The sequence below is a fragment of the Zea mays genome, chromosome 2 (genome assembly GCF_902167145.1).
Source record: "Zea mays cultivar B73 chromosome 2, Zm-B73-REFERENCE-NAM-5.0, whole genome shotgun sequence".
Lineage (NCBI taxonomy): Eukaryota > Viridiplantae > Streptophyta > Magnoliopsida > Poales > Poaceae > Zea > Zea mays.
In genome coordinates, this window is record NC_050097.1 from 148,316,824 (window position 1) to 148,338,960 (window position 22,137).

Sequence of the window (22,137 nt, forward strand, 5' to 3'; positions counted from 1 at the left end):
AAAGCGAGGTTCTTGGCCAACTTCAAAGTGGACAGGAACAACAAAGTCGTCCGACATCGGACGATAGATCCGGCTTCACTGCGACCCACGCCAGACATCCCCAATGTAAGTAATACAAACGAGCTGCAATCTCTTAAGAATTATGTAGATGAACAGCGTGAGCAAATGCAAAATATCATAGGGGATATGCAAAACGACTATAGGAGATTAGCGCGTGCATTCGACAAATCTAGCATTGCAAATTTCCTATCACACGAGGTAGAATTAAGGGGTAATACGCGTAATACATCGGCTGTAGGTTGTCACGACCAGTCACAACCCCTTTATGGGATGCCGATGGACACGTACCCTGAGCAACCGCAAATCGGCAGCAAAACAGCCGATCTGCACATGTCCGGACCGTCCGCGCGTGATCGCGGACCGTCCGGGCCAGCCACGGTCGGGCCCGTTTTTAATGAAGTACCCAGACATGCACCCGAGCCACCACATACGTCACAGAACCCAAACTACCCAGTCGGACGGTCCGCATACAACGACGGACGGTCCGCATATAACTATGGACGGTCCGGGTACGTATCCGGACAGTCCGCGCATGAGTCTTTTGAGGAGGATTATTACCTGAATCCTCGCCCGTCCCAGCAACACTTCCCATCACACTATGCAATGCACCAACCCATTAATTCAGGATCCAGAGCCCAGGAAAGCTTTCCGGCCCCACCTAGAAGGCCAGAAAGAAACGATCAAACCTATGAGCCATATAGGGCAAATGGGAATGCACCACGCAGCTCAAACCAATGGGGGGAAAGACAACATACTAACATACAACCAACCCCACCTATGTTTGACTAGAGAGCCGGTGGTCTTGCACCGGCTGCCATTGATATAGTGAGGGAAGAAATAGCCGGGGCGTTCCGAGATAAGCTCGGACTAAGCATGGTCCCTGGGGGGCAATCATATCGGAAACCTTATGACAGCCGATTTGATCACCACCCGTACCCACAGGGAACTAGAATACCCGAATTCGCAAAATTTTCGGGTGATCAAGGGAAAAACACGCGCGAACATATAGGCCAGTTCTTAGCGCAATTAGGAGAAATGGCCGACACAGAGGCATTTCGCATGCGTTTATTTTTATTATCTCTAATAGGAACTGCGTTTGCATGGTATACCACTTTACCTCCTAATTCCATTTCATCATGGGGGATCTAGAACAAAAATTTCATGATCATTTTTTCTCCGGTGACTATGAGTTGGATTTGGTAGATTTAGTATCATTGCGACAGACAAAAGATGAATCAGTTAATGATTACATCCGGAGATTCCGAGATACAAGAAACCGATGCTTTCAAATTCATTTAGCAGAAAAACAACTAGTAGGATTAGCCTTTAATGGTCTGCGATATTATTTAAAAGAAAGATTAGAAGGCATCCAATTTTTTACACTAGCACAGTTACACCAGAGAGCTTTGGCTTGCGAAAGCCGGAGCAAGGAAACTGCTAAAACAATGTGTCACAACGTACACATAGTAGAGTGCGACCAAAGTAGCTCAGATGACGAATCAGCAGAAGTGTACGCTGCTGAAATGGTTTGGCCAAAACAGGCCAAATCTTCGGCTTGTTCCTCCTTACAGCCGGTTCAAAAGAAACGGCAAGAAGAGGTTAAGTTTACGTTTAATGTTGGTAAGTGTGATAAAATATTTGACGAATTACTCAAAATGGCAATATTAAAATAAATCACACTATTACATCCGCCGACGAGCTAAAACGTCGTGCGTACTGCAAGTGGCATAACTCATTTTCTCATGCCACTAATGATTGTAATGTATTCCGACGACAGATTCAATCGGCCATTAACGAAGGACGATTGAAATTTCAGGAAATGCAGGTGGATACAGAGCCCTTTCCGATGAACATGATTGACTTCGAGGGCAAGAAAGTCCTGGTTCGGCCAAATACAGCCGATAAAGGCAAAGGCAAGGAAACAATCATCGGCAATGCTAAAAAGGCCGATGGGGATTGTAAAGTTTCTTGCAGGAAAGTGGTGGCCGAGAATACTCCCGATGGAGGGGAGACCCTGAAGGTGACCATCACAGCCTCTAGCACTGGGGGGCAAGCGCAGACAGGGAGACAGTTGCGGGAACCCGTGCTGCGCATCACGGACAGTCCGTCGTCCAGACGCGGACGGTCCGACGCTTCTTCGGACGGTTCGGAGGACTCCAGCGGACGGTCCGGCCATGCTCAGGACTCGCAGCGACCACGTACCTTCAAACCACGACGACCAGAAATAGGTACGTGGAAAACAAATACATTTAAAGCAGTTGGTCGGCTGATCAAGCCTGGCCCGACTTTCGATCAATTGTTGTCTAAATATGTGAAAAAGAAGGCCGGCCCCAGTGACCGGCCACCAAAGCGACCCCGCTCACCCATTCATGAGCAACGTCAGGTCAGGCCGATTGGACCACCTCACCAATCGGAAGAAATGAAAGGTCCTATTGTACAATTGAGACCTAACATGCCGACATGGACACCTCCACCCCCTTATCCATCTATGCCATATCCATACACATACTTACCTCCACCATATGTCCCAAATCAAATGTGGGGCATGCCACCATATCCATTTGGGATGCCACAGTACCCCGCCTGGGGGGCACCCCAAACATCCGTTTATGATAGGCTGGCGCCGCCAGTGCAAGACTGATTGAGCGCTGCTGAATCCGGTCACCAGGCACAAGCCCAACAAGATTGTCGGACTACTCGGCCTCCTAGGCCGACCAATCCGGCAGGGGGGCATATGCCTGTAGCAACTCAAAGAACAACAAAAAAGGACATCATCAAAATAGGCACTACAGATGTTGTCATACAGGGAGACAATAAAGGGCCGATGATTTTCGGCGAATCGACCAACACAACCGAAAAGGATACGGCTACCAACAAAACAGCCGATCCAAAATACTCCATGCCTCGATGGTGCCCAGCGGGATTGACACGATCCCAAAAGAGAAAATTACAGCGCCTAAGAGCAAAGGAGAGCCAGGAGAAGGAGGCGGAAAAGACATTTAATGACACACATCCACTATACCCGCCACCGCAAAAGAAATGGAGACCGAAGGCCGTTGAGAAAAAACAAACGGCCACAGAAATAGAAAGTCAACCTGCACCAGGCGCGGACCGTCCGGCCCCCGCGCACGGACCGTCCGCCGTTCACCAGGAAGCCTCTAGACAACCTGCACCAGGCGCGGACCGTCCGGTCCCCGCACGCGGACCGTCCGTCGTTCACCAGGAAGCCTCCAACGACACGACAACATCAATGGAGGAGGACGACCTGCTGGAAGAAGACCTGGTCGACTACGAGGCTTCTCCAGAACGCCCAGGTATGGATGTAAATATTATTACATTTTCCGCCGATTGTACTATTATCGGCGACGATGAACCTGTTGTTGCCCAGTTTGATTTTGGTCCTAAAGAAGCCGCCTTTACTAAACCAAAAGAATCGGTAAATCATTTAAAGCCGCTCTTCGTGCGCGGCCACATTGATGGGATACCGATTGCTAAGATGTTGGTAGATGGAGGGGCGGCTGTAAATCTAATGCCTTATTCATTATACAGAAAATTAGGTAAACAAGATGACGAACTTGTCAAGACCAACATGACCCTCAGTGGTGTTGGAACTGATAGTTCGATCAAAGACAGGGGAGTCACGTCCGTTGAATTAACCATCGGGACTAAGACCCTTGTTGCTGCATTCTTTGTCGCTGATGTAGAAGGAAATTATAGTTTAATCCTAGGCAGAGATTGGATTCATGTCAATCAATGTATACCTTCTACATTACATCAAATGCTAATACAATGGGTAGGCGATGACATAGAACAAGTACATGCTGATGTATCGGCCTGCATCGCTGTGGCCGATGCCCCTGTACTCTGGACTTATGAGACTGCTACATGTCTCACAGGAGTAGATTTTTCTGATTATCAATTCATAAGTATAGATAAAAAAGGTTTCATTCCTGTAATGCTAGAGCCGATGGAGAATCGGCTAAATCCTAAATAAAGTTTAAATGATGAATACATACAAAGTTCATGAGTCTCTGGTCACGGACAGTTCGGCTTCCAAGGCCGGATGGTCTGGTCTTTCACAAAAGGGTTCGTACTTTAAGACCGAACATATATCACAGCAAAAGGACAGTATTACGGATGATCCGGTCCCCGAGACCGGAAATTCCGCCGTCACACAAAGTTCTTCTAATTCCTCTGTGGGGAACATGATAGAGGAATTCAGAGATCTTGATAAACTAGGACAGGGGTTTACATCGGCCGATCCGTTGGAGGAGATTGACATAGGAGATGGTAAAACTCCAAGGCCGACTTTTGTAAACAAGACCCTGGAGACCGATCCTAGAGATGAGATGATCGGTCTATTGAAGGAATATTCAGATTGCTTTGCTTGGAATTACACTGAGATGCCTGGATTAAGCCGAGAGATCGTAGAGCATCGGCTGCCTATTAAATCTGGTTTCAAACCTTTCAAGCAAAGAGCTAGAACATTTCGTCCAGATCTTCTCCCACGCATCAAGGACGAAATCCACCGGCTGCTAGAAGCTGATTTTATCAGACCTTGCAGATACGCAGAGTGGGTCTCCAATATTGTGCCGGTGGAGAAGGAGTCAGGTAAACTTAGAGTATGCATTGATTTTCGCAATTTAAATAGAGCAACTCCTAAAGACGAATATCCCATGCCTATAGCCGACACATTAATCAATAATGCATCAGGAAATAGAATTATTAGCTTCCTTGATGGTAATGCCGAATATAATCAGATTTTCATGGCCGAAGAAGATGCGTCTAAAACGACCTTTATATGTCCACGCTTCATTGGTTTATTTGAGTGGGTTGTCATGACATTTGGTCTGAAAAATGTTGGTGCTACTTATCAGAGGGCTATGAATTTGATCTTCCATGAATTGTTAGGAAACATTGTGGAAGTTTACATTGATGATATTGTAGTCAAATCGGCTGAGTTTAGTTCTCATATAGCTGATTTGCGCAAAGCCTTTGATAAAATGTGTCAGTATGGTTTGAAAATGAACCCACGTAAATGTGCTTTTGGAGTGTCGGCTGGTAAGTTTTTAGAATTTGTCATACATGAACATGGTATAGAGATAGACCCTGACTGAATCAAGTCTATTCGGAATGTGGGACCTCCGACCTGTAAGGTCGAGATACAGAGGTTTCTCGGCAAGGTGAATTATTTACGAAGGTTTATTTCTAACCTAGCCGGGAAGATTGATGCGTTCACCCCTATTCTTCGGCTTAAGAATGATGTCGAATTCTCTTGGGGGGCAGAGCAGCAGGAAGCATTTGATCTCATCAAAAAATACTTCGGCTCCCGTATTAAAAGCACCACAAGCAGGAGTACCATTCCGATTATACATTGCAGCTGAGGATAAGGTCATTGGGGTTGTTCTGATACAAGAAACTGAGGGGAAGGAGCATGTGGTGACATATCTAAGCCGAAGGTTGGTGGATGCTGAAACAAGGTACACTTTTATTGAAAAGTTATGCTTATGCTTGTTTTATGCATGCACCAAATGTAGATATTATTTACTGTCTAGTCATTGCACTGTTTCTGGTCAAGCCGATGTGATCAAATACATGTTGCATAACCCAATTATGAGTGGTAGAATTGGTAAGTGGGCTTATGCACTCATAGAATATGACTTGGCCTATGAACCATTGAAATATATGAAAGGCCAAGTCGTAGCGGATTTCATTGTAGAACATCGGGTTAATGATATTCATGAACTAGACATGTCATACCTCACTATTACTCCTTGGACTTTATATTTTGATGGATCGGTTTGCAATGAAGGGCAAGGAATTGGCATTGTGCTTGTTTCACCAAGTAATGTCTCCTTTGACTTCTCTAGCCGATTGAAAACTTATTGCACTAATAATCAAGCTGAATATGAGGCCCTCCTATTCGGCTTAGAACTTTTAAATGGTATGAGAGTAAAACATGTGAAGGTATTTGGTGATTCTCAGCTGGTTGTCCAACAAGTGTTAGAAGAATATCAATGTTTTGATGGTACTCTAAATAGTTACCTTGAGAAATGTTGGAGCATAATCCATTCTTTTGACGAATTCAGTATTCGGCATATCTCTAGAGTTGAGAATCATAGAGCTAACGATTTGGCACAAGATGCATCGGGTTATCGGATAAAGAGAGGGAAATTTCACAAAACCGAAAATCTGATAACCAGTACAGAGCCAAATTCCCAGGTCGCGGACCGTCCGCGTGATGACGCCGGACCGTCCGGGGTTACCAGAAATGTTCTCTTAGTCGATTCGGCTGACAATGAAGCCGATGCAAGTGATTGGAGGACACCTATACTTAATTATTTACAAAATCCCAATATCAGGACAGATAAGAACATTCGGCGAACAACTTTCAAGTATGTTTTGATGAGTGATGAACTTTACCGCCGAACAGTCAATGACGTCCTGCTTAAGTGCTTGGGCCCAGATGATCCTATATTAGCCATGGCCGAAGTACATGAAGGAATTTGTGGTACTCATCAATGAGCTCCAAAGATGAAGTGGTTGTTGCGAAGGTCTGGTTTTTATTGGCCTAGTATGATAGCTGATTGTTTCAAGTACTACAAGGGTTGCCAAGTGTGTCAAAAATTCGGTGACCTACAGTTGGTCCCTGCAGCCGAATTACATCCTATCATCAAGCCTTGGCCGTTCAGAGGATGGGGATTAGACTTTATTGGAGAAATTCATCCTTCATCATCAAAGGGGCATCGGTTTGTGTTAGTTGCCACTGACTATTTCACCAAATGGACTGAAGTCGTTGCTCTAAAGAACATGACGCACAAGCAGGTAATTGAGTTCATAACTGAGCATATTATTTATAGATTCGGCATTCCCCAGACCTTGACTACAGATCAAGGTACTTCTTTTATGTCAAAGGAGGTACGTGAATTTGCTGAATTATACAGAATTAAGCTGCTTAATTCATCTCCATATTATGCTCAGGCCAATGGACAGGCTGAGTCTAGTAATAGGACATTGATTAATTTGATAAAAAAGAAAATATCTGATAATCCTAAATATTGGCATAAGATTTTGTCTGAAGCTTTATGGGCTCATAGGATATCTAAACATAGGGCTACTAAAGTGTCTCCTTTTGAGCTTGTTTATGGGCAGGAAGCAGTGTTGCCTGTGGAAATAAGTTTGAATGCTGTCAGGTTCGCCAGACAAAATGATCTAACTGCTACTGATTATTATAATTCAATGATGGATAATATTGATGAGGTGACCGACAAGAGGATGATAGCTTTGGGAGCAATAGAAAAGGACAAGATCATGGTAGCCAAGGCCTACAACAAGAAGGTCAAAGCAAAATCATTTCAAGTAGGGGACCTGGTGTGGAAGACTATTCTGCCTCTAAGGAATAAAGACCGGAAGTTCGGGAAATGGTTGCCAAGCTGGGAGGGTCCTTATAAAGTAAAACAGGTGATGTCTGGCAACGCCTATTTGCTACAAACATTACAAGGCAAGGATTTGCCTAAGGCTTTGAATGGGCGTTTCCTCAAACAGTATCATCCTAGTATGTGGCAAGATGCCTAAAAGAACCGATGTAATCACATCGAGTTAGTTGCTTTTGGTTTGCTCAACTCCACCAAAAGGCAGGGGGCATATGTTGAGCACCATTTTGAGCCTGGCGGACGGTCCGGCCCTAAGGCCGGATGGTCCGCGGTCCGGACAGTCTGCGCCAGTGGGCCGGACGGTCCGCGCATGCGCAGAGCAGTTTAGGGTTCCGAGTTTTGTGCTATGTTGTAAAGCCCTTAAATTTGTATAAGGTAAAAAAAAATATAAATACATGGATTTACATAAAAGCGTTCTGGGAATTATGTGTTTTCCCTTTTCTTTGTGCATACTCACTTAAGAGAAATAAAGCAGTCAAATAATAAATAAATAAATATAGGAATAGGCATCTCATTCTAAGTTCTTTGAATGTTGCATGTGAACTTATGATCAAAACTAGATTTGAATTTGGATATTTGAATTAAAATAAAATACAAATTAGAAATGAAAGTAGAAATAAGAAAAAAAAAATGTGAAGGAAGCTTACCGACCGGCCCATCAAAACCTGTGATCCCAGCCCATGCTCCTAAAGCCTCTCTTCCTATATTCTTTTCCCTTTTATTTATACTCTTGCCGCAAATGAGGTCACCATGACACACTTGTGACATAAGCATGCAAGCCTCTCACGCGCTCTGCTCATTTCTCCCGCGAACTCCGCCATGAACCACCATGCGGCTGGGTCTTCTACCTCGCGGCCACAGCGAACGCGGACTCTGCGCATCAAGCGAATCCGGGGATCTCGGGCGCTTGTGCCGAATCAGACGCTGGTCAGTTGGGATCCGCCATAACAATCGGAGCTGGAGCATGCGTCGGACTAATCCTCTCCGCTGGATGCTCGCGCGCATGGCGCGCTCCGTTGACCAATTTCCCCCCAAAATCGGACTCAGTTCCGGGTATAAGAACCGTGGGCACCGTCGCTGTGAAGACCCGGCGCATTCCCTCTCCTCTCCAGATTTCCGAAGCGGCCTTTTTTTTCCCCGCCAAAGCTCCTTCCTTACTGCTCGTTGTGCCATCTTCGACGCACACCAATCGTCATCGACGTCTAGCCGGGCCAGGGTTCTGGCCACACGCTGCACAGTTCCTCGTCGCCGATGTTGGGGTACGGCTGTCGGTCCACCCCGCCTCGTGGGTAGCTCTGTTTCTGCCTCCGCCTGCAGTGAGCTACTTCTCCCTTATTTCGCCTTGTTTTTCGCTTCACGTAGCACCGCTCTATTTTGTGGTTGGGGCAATCGGTGTAGATATGGGTGATCGCCGACGAGGTCACGCCGTGGGACGCTCATGCATCATCCCATGTGTGGTCGTGGGGAAGACGACGTGTGTGAGTCGTTGATCGGCGAACAGATGGATAGGATTACATCTGATGGTAACTGAATGAGAGCCGTCGATCACCGAATTGGGGGCTCAGATTAGAGACGAGATACCCCCTTCATGTTAATATATCCTAGCCGTAGATCTGTGTGCCTACGGTGTGGATCATCCGCGGGTCCTCGGATGCGGATCAGACTAATCTGGACCACCGGATCGTAATCGTGCGGTGCTCGGTGGCCGATACCCCTTCGGCGGTGGATAATTTCTAAAGAGCCCCTGTAGTTTTTCTTATTCAACCCGCCATCCACGCGCGGGGTGGGTATGAGTCTTGGTGAAATATATGAAATAGCCCCTGGTTTTTCACAGAATAGTGTCCCCAGTCCAATCATTGAATAAAAGGGATAAAACAATTCAGAAAATGGTTTTTAGTTTAGAATTAAATTCAGAAACTTTATAATTCATAGTTAATTCATTTTAACTCCAAATTGAGTCATTCCAGTTGCAATAATTTTGTATTAATATTGTTTATCACCTAGTACCTTTGTTTAACCATGAAACTTGGATTAAAATTGTTCATAAGGATTAATCTATTCTAAGCACTAAATAATTTCAGAAATTCATAACTTAATAACCGTAGCTCCGAATTTAGTGGTTTTTGTTTCTACGATCTCGTAGCAACGCGTAGAATATTATTATACAGTTGTTCTTATGTTTGATGTAATGTTAATTTTGCCTATACACTGTTTGTTTGTATTGCTACGACTAGCAGTGAGGTCACGAGTCATCTGAAGATCATCCTGGTACCTGGAATCTCAAGTCCCAGGCAAGTTGTGCCCTTGATCACTTCTTTTACCCACTCATGTTCTAATTAATCATAATGATCTGCATAGGTTAATTTTGATGGGACCCAATAGGTTACCCTAGTTTGTCTATCTTTATACCTTGTCTACCACTGAACTTTTTGGGTAATACTTGCTAGTGCTTTATGTGGTTTTGGGTATGAAGATACATTATTCATGATCACACTTTTATTGTCTTTTTATTATTACTGTTCATGATAAGATCATTATGTTAATTGGAACATGGAGAACCACCCGGGAAAACAGTGCTACCACAAGGGTTTATGGACGCCCTTGGCTGACTAATTAGGAAAGCTAGTGGAGGACTACCTTACCCGAAAGGGGCAAGGGCAGTAGGGGAGTGGTCAGTGTAGGGAGGCCCTCGGGAGGATTTTGCTGCGATGGCGGTCCTGCAAGGGATTCCTGCATTGGAGCTTCCTATAAACTATAGCGGGTTTTCTGAAGCTAGTGGAACTTTGTAAAGGCCTCGTAGTGTTACCCTGCCTCGCCTCCTCGGTAGAGGTGTATGGGAAGTCGCGATCCCTTGGCAGATGGGTAACATGACTTGTGGGTAAAGATGCGCAACCTCTGCAGAGTGTAAAACTGGTATACTAGCCGTGCTCACGGTCATGAGCGGCTCGGACACTCACATGATTAAATTATGGAACTAAATTCAATTTGTCATATGCATTGCATCGCAGGTGAGGTTGTTACTTCTACTTCTTAATTGGGTTGGTATTTACTTATACTTAGTAACTGCTAATAAAATTTTGACCAACTTTAAAAGCAATGCTCAGCTCTAACCATCCTCTTTGGTAAGCCTTACACTTCACGTGAGCTCCCACCTTTGGCGAGTTCATGCACATTATTCCCCACAACTTGTTGAGCGATGAACGTATGTGAGCTCACTCTTGCTGTCTCACACCCCCCACAGGTCAAGAACAGGTACCGCAGGATGAGGCGCTTGGAGGATGATGTGATGAGTTCGTGAGAGGTCTAGGCCGTCGTCTCCCAGTCAACTTTGGGTTGCTGGACCGTTGTCTCCTTATAATGTAATTATTTACTTATTTTGTATAGAACTCCTGTTATGTAGTAAAGATGTGACATTCGATCCTGTGCCATGATTCATCATATGTGTGAGACTTGGTCCCAGCACACCTGGTGATTATGTTTACGCCCGGGCTTTGGACCCCTAAAACCCGGGTGTTACAGAAGTGGTATCAGAGGAATGTTGACTGTAGGACGAAACCTAGATAGAACTGGACAACCCTTATGTACTTAACTTTGCTACTCTGATCTTTTCTAAACTTATCTTAATATTTTCTCATCTATTTCCTCTTTACTCTGATTATTCTTATCTTTTCTTTCTAAAGACAAATGTGGATTTCACACATTGAAATCCTGTGCCTAAAGTGACCTTTAGGAATAGGAGACCTATTCATAGGAACCACAACAAAACTATTTTTTTATATAAATATTTGTATGCTTGAATGTTTGTTCTTATGACAATTGTCTGATTTGGATCTTTGATTGAATGTGATGAGTCGTGGAGTAATGTCCACAATTACATCTACATATACATATAGGCATAATATAAATAAATAAAATTCATGAGGTAACTAAACAACTTAGATTATCCTCCATTAAAGTGTATCTATTTTAAATAGATCCTTCTTAACTCAAAAGATTCTATTTTATCCTAATAGGTTCACCCTATGTTCTATCTCATCTCATCCTATCCTAACCACTTTGCTTATCTCGAACTAGTGTAACAACCGTGATCTAATCCAAAGTAATTAGATATTATCTAGTCTAATCTAGTCATATCCCATCTAATCAAGATCCTACCTAACCTAATATAATCTAATCTAGTGTGAGTTACTAATACTGGATAAGACCATACTCCTAATTCACTTAAGCCTAAACTGGTGACGTAAGTCAACTCAGCCATATACAACCACTTGACCTATATAATAGGTTACATAACCTATCCCACCCATCTAGAAGCAAACGACCAAATTAGATTCTGACTAATCTCATTAAACTCATAGCCATCTACTAAACTAGCTCCTCTACCTACGTGTTACATACAGATCTATCTTAACCTCTTGACCCAAACCCGGATGGAGACACCAAAGAGCAAGAAAGATAAGATCAACCTCGACATGGAAGAATAGGAGTCAAATCAGATCTCGAGATGATTCAAGATCCACAATCTTGGATGGAGTCTTTCCTTACTCTACTCTTTCTTACCCAAACCTATCTGTGCATTAAAGACATCTTCTATCCTACATAATAAAGTAGATATACATATATATACCCATACTTTCATAATCACCTGCTAATTTGTGTTACAAACTTGAACAAAAATAAAATCTTTTGGTATTAAAACCACTTAGAAACTGAAACATAAATTACAAACCATTATTTCTATATCTCCTTTCTTACAAACCTCGAGGACGAGATTTCTGTTAAGGGGGGTAGAATTTGTAAAGCCCTTAAATTTGTATAAGGTAAAAAAAATATAAATACATGGATTTACATAAAAGCGTTCTGGGAATTATGTGTTTTCCCTTTTCTTTGTGCATACTCACTTAAGAGAAATAAAGCAGTCAAATAATAAATAAATAAATATAGGAATAGGCATCTCATTCTAAGTTCTTTGAATGTTGCATGTGAACTTATGATCAAAACTAGATTTGAATTTGGATATTTGAATTAAAATAAAATACAAATTAGAAATGAAAGTAGAAATAAGAAAAAAAAATGTGAAGGAAGCTTACCGACCGGCCCATCAAAACCTGTGATCCCAGCCCATGCTCCTAAAGCCTCTCTTCCTATATTCTTTTCCCTTTTATTTATACTCTTGCCGCAAATGAGGTCACCATGACACACTTGTGACATAAGCATGCAAGCCTCTCACGCGCTCTGCTCATTTCTCCCGCGAACTCCGCCATGAACCACCATGCAGCTGGGTCTTCTACCTCGCGGCCACAGCGAACGCGGACTCTGCGCATCAAGCGAATCCGGGGATCTCGGGCGCTTGTGCCGAATCAGACGCTGGTCAGTTGGGATCCGCCATAACAATCGGAGCTGGAGCATGCGTCGGACTAATCCTCTCCGCTGGATGCTCGCGCGCATGGCGCGCTCCGTTGACCAATTTCCCCCCAAAATCGGACTCAGTTCCGGGTATAAGAACCGTGGGCACCGTCGCTGTGAAGACCCGACGCATTCCCTCTCCTCTCCAGATTTCCGAAGCGGCCTTTTTTTTTCCCGCCAAAGCTCCTTCCTTACTGCTCGTTGTGCCATCTTCGACGCACACCAATCGTCATCGACGTCTAGCCGGGCCAGGGTTCTGGCCACACGCTGCACAGTTCCTCGTCGCCGATGTTGGGGTACGGCTGTCGGTCCACCCCGCCTCGTGGGTAGCTCTGTTTCTGCCTCCGCCTGCAGTGAGCTACTTCTCCCTTATTTCGCCTTGTTTTTCGCTTCACGTAGCACCGCTCTATTTTGTGGTTGGGGCAATCGGTGTAGATATGGGTGATCGCCGACGAGGTCACGCCGTGGGACGCTCATGCATCATCCCATGTGTGGTCGTGGGGAAGACGACGTGTGTGAGTCGTTGATCGGCGAACAGATGGATAGGATTACATCTGATGGTAACTGAATGAGAGCCGTCGATCACCGAATTGGGGGCTCAGATTAGAGACGAGATACCCCCTTCATGTTAATATATCCTAGCCGTAGATCTGTGTGCCTACGGTGTGGATCATCCGCGGGTCCTCGGATGCGGATCAGACTAATCTGGACCACCGGATCGTAATCGTGCGGTGCTCGGTGGCCGATACCCCTTCGGCGGTGGATAATTTCTAAAGAGCCCCTGTAGTTTTTCTTATTCAACCCGCCATCCACGCGCGGGGTGGGTATGAGTCTTGGTGAAATATATGAAATAGCCCCTGGTTTTTCACAGAATAGTGTCCCCAGTCCAATCATTGAATAAAAGGGATAAAACAATTCAGAAAATGGTTTTTAGTTTAGAATTAAATTCAGAAACTTTATAATTCATAGTTAATTCATTTTAACTCCAAATTGAGTCATTCCAGTTGCAATAATTTTGTATTAATATTGTTTATCACCTAGTACCTTTGTTTAACCATGAAACTTGGATTAAAATTGTTCATAAGGATTAATCTATTCTAAGCACTAAATAATTTCAGAAATTCATAACTTAATAACCGTAGCTCCGAATTTAGTGGTTTTTGTTTCTACGATCTCGTAGCAACGCGTAGAATATTATTATACAGTTGTTCTTATGTTTGATGTAATGTTAATTTTGCCTATACACTGTTTGTTTGTATTGCTATGACTAGCAGTGAGGTCACGAGTCATCTGAAGATCATCCTGGTACCTGGAATCTCAAGTCCCAGGCAAGTTGTGCCCTTGATCACTTCTTTTACCCACTCATGTTCTAATTAATCATAATGATCTGCATAGGTTAATTTTGATGGGACCCAATAGGTTACCCTAGTTTGTCTATCTTTATACCTTGTCTACCACTGAACTTTTTGGGTAATACTTGCTAGTGCTTTATGTGGTTTTGGGTATGAAGATACATTATTCATGATCACACTTTTATTGTCTTTTTATTATTACTGTTCATGATAAGATCATTATGTTAATTGGAACATGGAGAACCACCCGGGAAAACAGTGCTACCACAAGGGTTTATGGACGCCCTTGGCTGACTAATTAGGAAAGCTAGTGGAGGACTACCTTACCCGAAAGGGGCAAGGGCAGTAGGGGAGTGGTCAGTGTAGGGAGGCCCTCGGGAGGATTTTGCTGCGATGGCGGTCCTGCAAGGGATTCCTGCATTGGAGCTTCCTATAAACTGTAGCGGGTTTTCTGAAGCTAGTGGAACTTTGTAAAGGCCTCGTAGTGTTACCCTGCCTCGCCTCCTCGGTAGAGGTGTATGGGAAGTCGCGATCCCTTGGCAGATGGGTAACATGACTTGTGGGTAAAGATGCGCAACCTCTGCAGAGTGTAAAACTGGTATACTAGCCGTGCTCACGGTCATGAGCGGCTCGGACACTCACATGATTAAATTATGGAACTAAATTCAATTTGTCATATGCATTGCATCGCAGGTGAGGTTGTTACTTCTACTTCTTAATTGGGTTGGTATTTACTTATACTTAGTAACTGCTAATAAAATTTTGACCAACTTTAAAAGCAATGCTCAGCTCTAACCATCCTCTTTGGTAAGCCTTACACTTCACGTGAGCTCCCACCTTTGGCGAGTTCATGCACATTATTCCCCACAACTTGTTGAGCGATGAACGTATGTGAGCTCACTCTTGCTGTCTCACACCCCCCACAGGTCAAGAACAGGTACCGCAGGATGAGGCGCTTGGAGGATGCTGTGATGAGTTCGTGAGAGGTCTAGGCCGTCGTCTCCCAGTCAACTTTGGGTTGCTGGACCGTTGTCTCCTTATAATGTAATTATTTACTTATTTTGTATAGAACTCCTGTTATGTAGTAAAGATGTGACATTCGATCCTGTGCCATGATTCATCATATGTGTGAGACTTGGTCCCAGCACACCTGGTGATTATGTTTACGCCCGGGCTTTGGACCCCTAAAACCCGGGTGTTACATATGTTTGTTGGCTAGATTTGCGGAATTAGCTCGGAATCCAGTCGTGTAAAGGGTCCAGCCCCCTCCTCTATAAAAAGAGAGGTCTACGGCTGATTTGTAATCATCAATCGAATCAATACAACTTCTATTTCGCATTTTATCCTAGGAGTAATTCTAGTCTAGTTTAGGTTTAGCTTCTCGATCCCCAAATTCTCCGCCTCTCTTCGACTCTACGTCGATTAGAGGAGTCTAGGTTGGCCTGCCCGAGCCTAGACAACTCCTAGGATCTCTCCTCCCCGACGGGGTCCCTCCCGGGAGCGAGATCCAGGCGCCGCCGGCGATCTTCCGCCGCCCCTACGCACGCGCGGACCGTCCGGCCGTCAGGCAGGGAACCCGAGCTCCTGCACCAGGTCGCGGACCGTCCGACCCTGTGCCGCGGACCGTCCGCGCTTGACCAGAGAGCACCGCCGCCTCACGCCAGGTCGCGGACCGTCCGACCCTGTGCCGCGGACCGTCCGCGCCTGACCAGAGAGCACCGTCGCCGGTTCTTCTTAAGTATTTGGCGCTCCGAAAAAGCGTCAACACATTCTATCCTTTGTAAATGGAATAATGGACGCAGCATTTACATGTGACAGTACTCAGAGCTAAGCAGTAGTCCGCTGGCCGTCAGATACACCCGCATGCATTCATCAGCTCACCATGAGTATAGCAGCCCTAGCATATAGATAAATTATGAACATGCTGTACTTTGCCTGTTTTGCATTGATCATTGATCGCCCGGCAGCCCAGCACCTCGTATCATTAGCTTGCCCAATGTCTCCATCACTTACCATTCTGTAGTTTCATCTTGGCCCAATGACTTGTACACCTATCTTGCCCGTGCTAGCAAGTACTTATGACGAACATGATACAAGCGAAGATTCCAACATGATGCAAATTCTGAAGTCCTTGTTGAAGCAAAGATGAAACCAGCCCTTGATCATCCCTCGCACTTATCAATCCATAAGATTTATGTTGCAGGGTAGTGAGGGCAAAAAAGACGAACATGAAAAGTCACCCGGGAAAAGAGTGCTACCACAAGGGTGGAATGAGACGCTCTTAGCTGATTAATTAGGAAAGCTAGTGTCACTTAATCCTTTCCTGAAAGGGGAAGCGGGATGACGGAGTGCAGGTATAGGGAGGTCCTCGGGGTGGACTGTCTGTAAAGTTTTTCGGACGAGGGATTCCTATATCGCATTCGGGTCAGAATCCGTAGCGGGTTTCTCTCATCTAGTGTAACTTTGTAAACGCCTCGCAGTGGACCCCCTAGCCATTCACCTTGAGAGTGTCTAGGGGTCTTATAAACCCTGGCTAAATGGGAAACCCGTCTTGTGGGTAAAGATGCGCAACCTCTGCAGAGTGTAAAACTAATATATCAGCCATACTCACGGTCATGAGCGGCTCGAACACTCACATGAATAACTTATGTAATTAAACTTAATCTGTCATATGCATTTCATTGGGATAGTATCCACTTATACTTAATATCTGCTAATAAAATTTTGACCAATTTGTTAAAAGCAACGCTCAGCCCTAACCATTCTCTTTGGTAAGCCTTACACTTCACATGAACCACCACCGTAAGTGAGCTCATGCACATTATTCCTCACAACTTGTTGAGTGATGAACGTATGTGAGCTCACTTTTGATGTACTCACCCCCAGGTCAAGGACAGGTACCGTCAAAATAAAGAGCATGAAGGATGTTGCGATAAGTTCGTGAGAGGTCTAGGCTGTTGTCTCCCAGTCAACTATGGTTGTGGAGGATCATTGTCGTCATATGATGTAATTATTTAGTTATTTTATATAGAACCCTATTATGAAATAAAGATGTGACATTCGTTTCTGTAACATGAGTCATCATATATGTGAGACTTGATCCTAACACACATTTGATTTGCGCCCGGATTTACCCTTAAATCTGGGTGTGACAGCGCGCGGGTAAAATGTGCTCGTTTCCATCCCTTAAAACCGTAGCATCATCGAACATCCTGAACAATCCGGTCTATATTTGGTAAGTAGCAAACATCTTTACTTCTGCGAATGTAGTTATGATTAGAAAAACAAACATCATCAGGGGGTAGTTTTTTTTCTCCACCGTTCCTTTTATGCCTGGCCTAATCCTATCCGTACTGTACAGTGGCCAGCGCGCTATCCTTCCTTTCACTCCACTGCCACCGCTGTCCACTGCTGATGTTCCATCCGAATGTTGTGCACGCGAACGTCAAAAAAAAGACCAAGTTGACAAAAATGCAGGTCGTGTGGTAGCCGCCGCTGCCGCCTCGACGCCGGTCGTTCTCTATTCTCTATCTTTTCGCTAGTGCGCTCGTCGCGTTGCCGACCGCTCGCCCCGCCCTGAAACGAGGGAGCTCGGCGACGGCAACTAGGGGGGGCACGGCAGCGAGGCGCGCACGCAGGCCACAGAAACGGGCGGCGCGGACGCAAAGCGAAGGCATCAGCATCCGAGGTAGTAGCAGGCAGGAGACCTATCTATCATTCTATCCATCGCACCGAGTGCGCATCGACACGGCCCACCAGCCGAGCAGTCCAGTCCAGTCTAGTCCACCACAAGTCCCCACAGCCGCAGTAGGAACCGAACCGGCCGAGAGGGAGGCCGGAGGGGGGAGAGCAGCGCAGCGCAGCGCGCGGGGTGGGAGTGGGAGCCGCGGCATGGCGTCCGGCGTGTCGCCGAGCATGGCGCTGGCGCTGGCGGGCTTCTGCTTCAGCCTCATCTTCATCGCCTTCGTCTGCTCCCGCCTCGCCTGCGCGCTCCTCCGCCGCCGCCGCCGCCGGGCCCGCTCGCGCCTCCTCGCCCTCCCGCGCTACTACACCGACTACTCCTTCGCCGCCCACCACCCCGCGCCCGGCGGAGGCGGCGGGCTCGGGCTCGGCCCCGCCGCCGTCGCAGCCCTCCCCACCCGCGCCTTCGCCGCCCGCCCCCGCGGCTCCGCCGCCTCCGACGCCGAGTCCCAGTAAGTACCGGTCCTTCTCCTCCACGCTCCTGTTACCCCGTAGCGTTGCAATCTCGCGCGCGATCGGTTCGTGTCGGGCTCGCTCCAGTCGGTTACGCGCGGGACGGCGCATGGTGGGGGGCGGCGCGTTCGCTGGTCGCTACCGTACCAAATCATATTCAGGGGTGCGCACTGCAACTAGTAGGAAGAAGAGGCTTGTAGTTGCGAGGGCGCCATCGGGCGGGCGGGCGGGGAACGGGATCGCTGTTATGTTTAGATGTTCCGATTTGGAATCCTTTAGATGTTCCGATGGATATCAATGTCACTGTCAGAAACAAGATCAGGCTGTTGTGTTTGTCGGCCATACATACACACTGTTGACATTACTGAGAGGGGTTTGGCGGGGAGAAGCCCTACCAAACAGAATGCGACTTGCTCACTGTGAATGGGGTGTTTGGTTGCTTTAGTCACTCTTCTCCCTAGAAATCCTATTTCAAAGACCTATTTTAGTCACCATGTAAGTTTCGAACTGAACACCCCTTTAGACTATAGTAATACTATACAAGTGAACACAAGTTCTACTGCATCCACACCGGTATGGGGAAACGATGTTTTCACTGATGTAAACAACCGGAACAGATTTATGGGAAAACCATGAATAAACTTACAACCTGTTAGTAAGTGTTTTTTTTGCCGTGTTATTAGGTGTTTCCCCAACATTTTGCCAAGCCTGTGCGCTGCGCGTCTGTGCTTGCTTTACTGCTGCTGGGAATCATGAGAGAGGTGCCACGACAGGAGACAGCCTGTTGGCACCGAAAGGGCTGCTGTCATTGGGGGGACGTTGATTGTGTTTTCAGTACCAAAGAAGCTGTCCTTGCGGATGTTGGTGCCTAAATACAGTGGCGGTGCGTTCTTTTTTCTTTAGTACAAGTGTACTGATTGCTGTGCCTCGCTGGTGATTGGCGATCGGATCATGGTGTCCCTCGGCTGGCATTGTTACTGAACAGCCAAGGCCACTTGATCAATCACATTGAAGTGGGAGCATGGGTGTTTAACTGCTCTTGAGTCTTGAGGAAGATGGGTCATTAGGCATTGTTATTGAGTAGGTTAACCTCACTTGTGGTGCCTGATGAAGGGAAACAGGGATCGGATTACAAGTATTCTCAGCCGACTGCATGTTTCACTCTGCACAAGTTGGTTTGTACTGTACCATGTTTTACGTGCCTTCAGTTTTCTATAGCTTCACTGGGTTTACGTGACCATCTGATCGTAAAACGTGGAGGGGGGAAACGGTTTCAACCCGAGGCATAGAGCGTCCCATTCTTAAACAAAGAGAGCAAGAGTAACAGATGCGTGGCATCCCATTCCTGTGGCATTTGCTGGTTTCCACTTCTGTTACTACTCCTATCTTTTAGCAACCGTCTTTGCTTGCACTAGTCACTGAAAAACTGTTGACGCCATCTTTTGGCAGGTGCGTCATTTGTCTCGAAGAATACGAAGAGAGGGACGTGCTACGCGTCCTCCCTCACTGCGGCCATGACTTCCACATGGCATGTATACATGTATGGCTGGAGCAGAACTCGACCTGCCCCGTCTGTAGAATCTCGTTGCTCGATAATCCCAACAGCGAGCACAATGCCCCTCCGCCGCCGCCGCCGCCGCTACCCGGTGTAGCAGTGACGATGAGCTCTCCAGGCTCTCCTGAGCCGCCAGGCTCCGACCCGTGCCGCTGCCTGTTCGCCGGTGCCGGGCACTCGTCGAGGGCGTCATCAGAGGCTCCTCCTAGGCACGAGCCCGACCAGGAGAATCAGGTGGCGTCTGGGCCATCGGTGGACGGGGGTGCTAACAGTAACGGCATGCCGCTGTCCGAAGTTAACCCCACTCCACCCGAGAGCAACAGCCAGACAGTGAGGAAGCAGCAGCCAGGGCCCTGCAAATAGCAGCTGCCTGGAGTCGGCGAGGCGAGATCGCTGTTCTGCAGCGGTCTGCTGCAGGACGAGCAAACACCTGTACAGTGGCAGATGGCTGTCTGGCTGCTGTAGGTTGGGGTTTGATGAGGGTATGGTGTAAATATGAGAAATCATTCAGATTTGTTGTTGGAAACCAAACACACTTCATCTGTTCAGTTCAGTATTGATGCTGAAAACAGCAACCCCCCGTGGTATGCGGATACGGGATACCACAGAGAGATTCAACCATCGGTGAATTCGCCAAAAGGCTAGTAACTATTCATGTCATTAACTGTTGTCATCAGCAAATATGATGATCTTGACTGGTTCCATTTCGAAACTAACAGGATTTTCTGCAACAGAAATCAAAATGAGCATTTTTTATAGGGAGTGGGTAATTTAGATGGTTACTCCACTTTTTAGAGTGTTTTCTTAATGGCCGACCGTGATAATTTTTCTTTCGTAACTCATTGAAAGCTAATCTCACTAGTTGTTTATATGCGACCTGGATTTGAAAACATTGGTTTCTAGTATTCTACAATCTTCGAATATAATTATTAACAGATTCATCGTCCTCTTGTTGGACCGATACCAAATCAACTAAATCTAACTTGTAATCTCTAGAGAAGAAGTGTTCATGAAACTTGGACGGTTCGCGGCTCTGAACCGGACGGTCCGCTACCTTATTGCAGGAGCGGCTCCTCTCTACGTCGCTCGGGACGGTCCGCGCACAGGGGTCAGACGGTTCACGATGGCGCAAGAGCCTTCTTCTTCCTTGCAGGAATCTAGATCTCGCCCTTGGGAGGGACCCTGTTAGGGAGGAGATCTTAAGGTGCTCTGAGGTCGGCAGATAGGTTAGGATAACCACGTGTGGATAAGTACCGTCACCCTGAGTTAATCTGATTGCGGACCGTCACGAACCGTCCGAGTTACATGGTCAAACTGTCCGCCCGTGTCCAAGTGCTAAATATGATGCTTAACAATATTCAGTTAGATTCTCTCTTTCTTTCTCTCTATTGTGGCACCACTACAGTCTATTTCCATATCGACCATCCTCAGGTAGAAAGGTCCTCCAAATCCAGAAAAAGGACGGATATTGTTTTTTAGTAAATGCTTCATGCGACCGCTTGCATCAAGTTGCTCTCTCGGTTTTTTTATTTGTCGTGTTTTTTTATTTCTCTTTTCTGATGTGAGTGCGTGTGTGTGTTTTGCCGTATTTTATAGTGTAGTAAAATCTAGTGTGTGCGTGAGTCCTGATTTTCCTAATCAGACAATGACCATCCTACCGTACCTGCGAGGTGGCGTGCCTCAGATGCACAATCGGCACCCGCGAAATCACACCTCAGCGAGACACAGACAGCGGGATCGATCGCGTACAATCTATGCATATCATCATGGGAGACGATAATGATACGAGTTGTCAGGATCCGTGCTGAAGAGGAGAATTAACCTAAACGCAGCCATACATACCTGAAACAGCGCGAAGTGCTGGACAGCAACCAAGCAAAGCAGCATTACAATACGTCTTACACGCTGCGTAATTTAGCCTGGAAGCAACGTGTTCATGGACCGTGAAAGCAGCGCTGCATTTGTCGGCCATCCCCAACTCCAAAAAAATACCTAGGCCATACAGCTCGATCACATATATCCATCCATCCATCCATGGCTGCCGGCGCCCGGCGTCCCGTGCCGTGCCGGGAACCGTCGTCGTCGTCCTGGATTCCGGAACGGTGCCTGCCCCCCCTGAGCCTGTTCTTGGGTACAA

At 46.3% G+C, this 22,137-nt stretch overlaps 1 protein-coding gene across 1 annotated transcript; it reads left to right on the forward strand.

The window, feature by feature from the left end:
• The first annotated feature begins 17,786 nt into the window (after window positions 1-17,786).
• LOC100274339 (putative RING zinc finger domain superfamily protein) lies at window positions 17,787-20,659 on the forward strand. The gene is made up of 2 exons (NM_001148700.1): window positions 17,787-18,444; window positions 19,895-20,659. Exons 1-2 carry the CDS (start codon window positions 18,143-18,145, stop codon window positions 20,361-20,363), a joined length of 771 nt encoding a protein of 256 aa, NP_001142172.1. The 5' UTR covers window positions 17,787-18,142; the 3' UTR covers window positions 20,364-20,659.
• Window positions 20,660-22,137: the final 1,478 nt, after the last annotated feature.

What these genes read in the sequence shown, in the direction of transcription:
- LOC100274339 (NM_001148700.1), top strand. Translation starts at nt 18,143, where the DNA reads ATGGCGTCCGGCGTGTCGCCGAGCATGGCGCTGGCGCTGGCGGGCTTC. An exon ending in GCCTCCGACGCCGAGTCCCA is followed by an intron (nt 18,445 to 19,894) that starts GTAAGTACCGGT and finishes ATCTTTTGGCAG; the next exon opens with GTGCGTCATTTGTCTCGAAG.